This window comes from Temnothorax curvispinosus, unplaced genomic scaffold (assembly GCF_003070985.1).
Source record: "Temnothorax curvispinosus isolate PA1 unplaced genomic scaffold, ASM307098v1 QBEX01005666.1, whole genome shotgun sequence".
In the NCBI taxonomy this organism is placed as follows: domain Eukaryota; kingdom Metazoa; phylum Arthropoda; class Insecta; order Hymenoptera; family Formicidae; genus Temnothorax; species Temnothorax curvispinosus.
The window spans coordinates 1-6,432 of NW_020215446.1; the positions used below are offsets into that span (position 1 = coordinate 1).

A 6,432-nucleotide genomic window follows, 5' to 3' on the forward strand; every position below is an offset into this window, starting at 1 on the left:
GTGCAGACCGTAAATTCTATTCGGGATCAGCCAATTACGATTTGTTCCAGATACGTGGATTGGATTCTAAATATATTAAAGTTTGGTCAATACAGTTAAATTTTCATTATGTAACGAAGAATGAATCGACCTGTGAAATTATAACAGAAACGATATACGTCCAGATATATCCAGTTTGACATACATTTACTTTTTCTCAAGTAAAACTGTAATAATACAACTCGGCGACTAATCACCGATCGTCGAGATAACGCGACACGGAGTCGCTACTTGGTCCCACTGTCCTCCTAAGAACGAAAAATCTTCGACGTCTGGATTCAAGCGGGGAAGAAAGGGCAGGCAGGAAGAGGGGAGCGACCGACGTATGTACATATATATAATTGCACATTCACTGTACCCACTGCAGCAGTTGCGGCGGTTTAAAGCTGATGTCGAGCCGATAGGTCGTCTCGCAGCTCAGCTTCACCGTCTTCAGCTGCCGGAACCTGGCGGACGTTTCCATCTTGCAGAAGACCGGCCCGGCGCCCGGTTCCCTCCTGAGCGACAAGGTCACGCGAAAATGTCCATCGGCCCCCATTTAGCCGCCGCTCAGATACCCCATAATAATCGCCCGGAGTCTTGGTGCCCCAGAGAGGAAGAGAAAGAACGAAAAAAAAAAGGGGAATATCGAGTGGCCACGTATGCGGGAGACACGCGGTGTCACCGGCGCGGGGCGGCGGCGGTACCGCGCGACGGCGTCCTGTCCGACGCACCGCTATGTACTATCGGCGAGCCGCGCAAGAAGAGGAGGCGGTGCAACCTGCGCCGCGGGCGTCGCGACGCTCACTGATCCGCCGAACGGAGTTTGACGTTTGCGACGCCGGCCGGCTCGGCGGATTTCCTCCTTTTTTTTTCTCGTACCACCGTGTATCTTCGTCGGGAGATCTCAGACAGCCTTAAGCTCCTGGCAATGATAAACGAGGTGCATGGAGCTTTGTTCGAGAGGACGCGGAGATATTCTATCGCAGGATGATGTATTAGCGTGTATTTAGGCAATTCACGTGAGCAGAAAAGATAAATTTAAGCTGTCTCTTTCTCTCTCAAAATTTACAAGAAAGATAAATTTAAATTAACATGAAATAAATTTGCAAGGCAGATAAATTTAAATTAGCGCGTTAAAATTCGTAAGCGCATGCACGAATTAATAATTAATTTCTTTCGAGTGAACATCTCAATGCATCGATAGTTATCCAAATGTATGAACGAACAAATTCGACTTGCCTCTCCTAACTAAGTCCTAATGCCTTGTCATTTCCGATTTTCCGGTAAACAGGTCATCATCGATTGTGTCGCTTACGTTTACTTCAGAGAATATACATATGTATGACTAAAGAGTACATCAAAGTAATGCTTCTAATAGCTGCTGCTTATGTGGTGTGCAATTAGGCAGGACTGGGAAAAGGCTCGCGACTTTCCAGGTCTAGAAAAAGTATCATTGGCGGAATATTAATCAGAACAATATAAATATGTGGAAATATCATTTCATCGTAAATTAAATTCTCAATATTGAAAATTAAATTTACGATAAAAGTAATAAAATAATTAAATGTGCAAAATAAACGGTAATTTAATAAATTTGTCTGGATATAAAATAATTATTTAACAGCAGAGACTATGTGGTACTCTCCATAATTGGTCTTTTTATTATTTATATATCATAAAATAGATACGTCATAAAATATATCCGCGCGATTATAAGCATTCGTATTATAATTAATTCTGGCCGAAAGTGCGGAGTCATGTTCGCGCGCGCTGGAACAAGCCGAGGCAAGGGATGTACAATGATTGAATTCGAATATTTTCCAGAAGTAACATTAATACTGGTAAAAATACTGCTATAAAAATATAACCGGGTCAGCAAGACCACAGTGCTTCATATACGCGCGGAGATTCAAGATACGCGACATGCCTGTGTGTAAACCTTTTCTGGTTTAAAAAAGAAGTTAGAGCTTTAATTGAGGAAAGTGTTTCACCTAGCGGCCTTGACCGGCCGACTTAACTGCAAACAAAGATCGATTTGGCATGCAACTAAAACAGTTTACGATCCGACCTCTATCGGTGGTGACGCACAAGGGAGAAAGAGAAATATGTTTCCTTACATTAAGGGGCTCCCTCAATAGTTTTTCGTCGTAATCGCATAAAAGTCCCAGTCCCCACATACAGGCAAGACACGTCTGCGTACCCGGTCGCAGCAATAAATCAACTGTGTCAGATCTACTATAAACCAATCTTTCGCGTGATATCACAGTATCACGCAATTAAAGTAACGAACGAGCGTAATTAGCAGGGAGATGTATTTACATGTAATCTCCGATAGACCCGCATGAAATGACGATTTTTCTCGCGCACGAACACGGCTACGTACAGAAGCAATCACAGGATCGATACTCACTCGAGAAAACTGTGTCTCTAGAGTTCTCGTAACTCTAGTGTTCTCTTTATTGCGCCTACGTTTCGACCTCAAAGACGCGAGAGTGTGCAAAGTGTCAAAAAACGTCTCTTTACAGTCTCCAGTAAAATTAGAATAATTCCTACTTAATTGTACTGTTTCTTATACTCTAGGCTTCCATATATCTCTCCAATCCTGCGCTACGTTCATGATCAGATGCTGTCGTTTGATCTGTTTTTCGTCAGACTCGTCGACGACGGAAAGCGCGCTCAATGCCTGCCCGACCTTAATGGTCTGACCGATCTGCAGGCAGAATTGAAAGTCTCGCGGCGCCTCGAACAGAAGCACGATCGTTGATCCGAGTCTGAATTCGCCGAACAGCTCGCCTTTGGCGACACGCGCGCAACCTAAACACGCTTCCTTCCAATGCACGGTTTCCGGCCAGTGTACCGTATTGGTCGCCAATTCTCGGTCGCAGTAGACGCGTATGGAGCCCACGTTCGTTGCCCCGACCGCCGCGTAAGCCATGAAGCCGCCCGCCCATTCCCCGACGTACACAACGCGTTCGTTCAACGAGAACAAGTTGGGCAGGTATTTCAGCACCTTCGGATTGACGCTCAGCAACTTTCCTATAAGAGAAGGAACAGTAACAGTTTGCTTAGAAAAATAAAAAGAAAGGATTTCAATATACGGAGCTATAAATTTGCAGAGACGAGACACACCTGGAAAGTGCCGTCGGAATTTTATATTCCAATCGGTAGGACTGTGAAATCGATGATAATCACCCGGTGCCAAGTAAACGATCAATTGATACAGTCTATTATCTGGATTCTTCAGTAGGGAATTAACGTAATCGTCCTTCTGCATCGTTTCTTTTGCGATTTGGTTCAACGTGAAACCGTTCGGGTCGCCCAGGAACTGCCTGAGATCGTACGTCGCTCCTTTTACTTGCTCCACGCGGCAGGAAGTCACCGGTCCAAAATAAAGCACTTTACCGTCCGCAGGAGAAGTCTGAAGGAAATTTTTCCAGATGTTAACTCTCATAACAAGTTTAAATAGAAATATAATCAAAGTTTACAATATTTACCATATTTGCATTCTGAGCGATTGGTCTTGCATTTTGTTTGAGCTTTCTGACAAAAAATTCCACCAGATTCGGAAACGCGGACAGATCCAGCTCCACCTCGTCCAGGTCGGCGTGAAAGATGTTCGCGTAGAACCCGTAGAGCGTCGGCCTCAGGCCGACCGGCAGCTCGATGCTCGTCAGCCAGCCCCATATCCTGCTGGTCGTCCTCAACGGCAGGCAACAGTAGCACGTCGCCTACGGCGAGAGGACTTTACATTTCGACAACGTGACAGAACTTAACGCATAGATATCCGTCCATTACTATAACGTCATTCAGCAGTTCCGGCCTGTCGTCCACGTCAACGGGATACCCGTGCTTGTGCAGGTAGTTCCATTGCGTTGCTGCGAGCAGCGAGAAGCCGACTCCAGTTGGGACGCCGAGCCGCCACCATCGACTTGTATTCCTGACGAATCGCGCACTAACTTGACTCGAGACAGATCGCTCGGCAAGCCTCGCGGAGCATTTCGACGTCGCTCTCAGCGAAGAACGACAATATTGGCATCGCCTGGGAGAAGTCGATAGGTTATGTCGGGGCGCAGGATTGCAGGTTAAATTCTCGAGTTGCGATCAAACGATAGAGAAACGTACCTGACGAGGAGACCCAGTCTCCATAGATTATTCCTGATCATCCCGCAGCTTGTTTTATTTATTATTTAGCCTATAAATCATATGACGATAACGTTGCTGTTGCGGGCACGACCGCGTGCAAAGCCGGCTCCGAGTTTTGGCTGCATTCCGAAATTCACTATGTCAGCTGTCAGCAACTTTCAGTAACTATAGTATACGTGACGTAAAATATAGATTTGCAGTACTGACAGTGAATATCGGAATGCAGCCTAAATAATAAATGTGCGCGCACTTTCGAAGTACGACCTTTCGAATTTGGTAGCAGGTAGAATAAAATATTACAAGCTTTCGCTTGAATTAAGTAGAATATTTCACTGAATAAAGCGAATAATGAGATTATCGATAATGATGAATAATATCAAATCTTTCGGATTTTGTAGCGCTGGCTCGACGAGGAAATAATCCAAGGGAAGAAAGAGAAACGCGGCCTTGGACAATTTTGCGACTTCGCCGAAAATTGTCAGAGCGACCTCCAAATCATATTAATTGCCAAAACCGCCGCGGGTCCCGCTCATTAAAAAAGAAAGAGGACCGCTTCGAGCAGCTTGGCGTACATTGCTCCTAATTACGCGCAAACAGATTAACCGTCGCCAAATTACCGCTTACTCCAATGAAACGCGATGCACGCCGCGAGTGCGAAAGGGTTGAAGGACGCGGCATGGCGCGGCGCGCGCCGCTCACGCGCGTCCACCTGCCCGGCGTGCCCGCGTCGCGTCGCGTCGCCGCGCGCGCGTGTGCGTGACCGCTGGGTGTCTGCGTGTGTCCGCGACCGGCGGGCGGGCGGGCGCACACCGCACACCAGGAGGCGGGGGCGCGGTAACAGGTGGCTCCGCGTCGCGGCAGGTGAATCGGGCCAGCTCGGACTGGCTTTTTTTGTGCGCCTCGACCGACCACGGGTTCCCCCCGCTCGCGTTCTCCCACAGTAATCCCAGTTCTCCCATTGTTTTCGCGCCGCTTATCTCGGTCTCGCGCTCCCCCGTCCGCCGCTAGACCCACCCGCGAGAGGATCCGTACACCAGGTCGACCGGCGGAGCACCGTGTTCGCCGTCCCGACGACGCTGTCCACGTCGCGGCGAGGAATGACGTGTGCGCGGACGCGACGTTGCGGCCGAACGGCGACCTGAGGTGAATCAACGACGTCGTCCCCCGTCGGCGCCCCGAGGAGACGGGGAGGGTTTCCGCGAGGGTCACCCGTCGTATCCGCGCGTTGACGACGCGCCGTTCCCCCGACGGACGGACGTATGAAAGGTCGGAGCTGCGGTAAGATCAAGAGCGAGACAATGCCGCCGTCCTCGCACACCAACTGGACGAGGCCGTTGCTCAAGGGCGGACAGACGACGCAGATGATGCAGGCTGCCAGGCAGCAGCAGCAGCAGCAGCTGGCGACGGTGACGACGGCGACCACGGCGACGACGACGTCCTCGATGACCATCGGAGCCGCCGCCGGAGCGCAGAATCAAAATCTGGCGGAGCATCCCGCGACGCCGCTTGACAGGAGGATCAAGGTGGTCCTGGTGGGCGACGGCGCGGTCGGCAAGACCAGCCTGGTCGTCTCGTACTCCACCAACGGCTTCCCCGGGGAGTACGTGCCAACCGCGTTCGACAATTACAATGGTGTGTATATATAGTTTTGCATGACGCAGCCTTCAGGATTGTGATTCGCGGGTAACACCTTGTAGATATTGCGAAGCAACATGTGTATCTTGTTAGAATACAATTTTTAATATGCATGACAAACATAAGATATTTACTTTTGCTTTGTATCCTAACTGATCTTTTAATTGTAATTTTTTGTCTACATTATTTGACATTTCATTCCGAGCAAGTAGATAACAATGTATTGAAGTTAAATCGGTCCGACGGTACTAACATCTTTGTGATATATTTATCTAGTGGTCGTAAATGTCGATGGACAACCGCTGAACGTCCAGCTGTGCGATACAGCGGGCCAGGACGACTTTGACCCCCTGAGATCGTTGTGCTATCCCGAGACAGATGTGTTCCTAGTTTGCTTCAGCGTTGTATGCCCCTCATCTTATCACAGTGTGGCTTCCAGATGGATCAATGAAGTGCGAAAATACTGTCCCAATGCCCCAATCATTTTGGTACGATATCCAGAGTTCTGAATTATTTTTAAATAGAATTGAATATTTTTCTAATACAATTAAATTTATCTTAATATACTACCAATATCGCAATAATGATATTACAAACGATACAATTATATACTATAATTTGTATTATTTTAAA

The 6,432-nt window shown here is 47.9% G+C and overlaps 3 protein-coding genes across 3 annotated transcripts; 1 reads left to right on the forward strand and 2 right to left on the reverse strand.

The window, feature by feature from the left end:
• Positions 1–51: 51 nt before the first annotated feature.
• On the reverse strand, positions 52–809 carry LOC112455033. The gene has a single exon (XM_025016717.1). The coding sequence runs from the start codon at positions 575–577 to the stop codon at positions 389–391; it is 189 nt and encodes a 62-aa protein (XP_024872485.1). The 5' UTR covers positions 578–809; the 3' UTR covers positions 52–388.
• Positions 810–1,652: 843 nt separating this feature from the next.
• On the reverse strand, positions 1,653–4,425 carry LOC112455034 (phosphatidylserine decarboxylase proenzyme, mitochondrial). Its single transcript, XM_025016718.1, has 5 exons — positions 4,144–4,425; positions 3,817–4,060; positions 3,516–3,749; positions 3,151–3,439; positions 1,653–3,057 (listed from the first exon to the last, which is right to left on the reverse strand). The coding sequence occupies exons 1-5, from the start codon at positions 4,182–4,184 to the stop codon at positions 2,591–2,593; spliced, it is 1,275 nt and encodes a 424-aa protein (XP_024872486.1). The 5' UTR covers positions 4,185–4,425; the 3' UTR covers positions 1,653–2,590.
• A 566-nt stretch (positions 4,426–4,991) lies between these two features.
• On the forward strand, positions 4,992–6,308 carry LOC112455032 (rho-related GTP-binding protein RhoU-like). The gene is made up of 2 exons (XM_025016716.1): positions 4,992–5,796; positions 6,076–6,308. Exons 1-2 carry the CDS (start codon positions 5,424–5,426, stop codon positions 6,306–6,308), a joined length of 606 nt encoding a protein of 201 aa, XP_024872484.1. The 5' UTR covers positions 4,992–5,423.
• Positions 6,309–6,432: the final 124 nt, after the last annotated feature.

What these genes read in the sequence shown, in the direction of transcription:
- LOC112455032 (XM_025016716.1), top strand. Translation starts at nt 5,424, where the DNA reads ATGAAAGGTCGGAGCTGCGGTAAGATCAAGAGCGAGACAATGCCGCCG. An exon ending in CGCGTTCGACAATTACAATG is followed by an intron (nt 5,797 to 6,075) that starts GTGTGTATATAT and finishes ATATTTATCTAG; the next exon opens with TGGTCGTAAATGTCGATGGA.
- LOC112455034 (XM_025016718.1), bottom strand. Translation starts at nt 4,184, where the DNA reads ATGATCAGGAATAATCTATGGAGACTGGGTCTCCTCGTCAG. An exon ending in AGACTGGGTCTCCTCGTCAG is followed by an intron (nt 4,061 to 4,143) that starts GTACGTTTCTCT and finishes GACTTCTCCCAG; the next exon opens with GCGATGCCAATATTGTCGTT. An exon ending in TCGCTCAGAATGCAAATATG is followed by an intron (nt 3,440 to 3,515) that starts GTAAATATTGTA and finishes AATTTCCTTCAG; the next exon opens with ACTTCTCCTGCGGACGGTAA.
- LOC112455033 (XM_025016717.1), bottom strand. Translation starts at nt 577, where the DNA reads ATGGGGGCCGATGGACATTTTCGCGTGACCTTGTCGCTCAGGAGGGAA.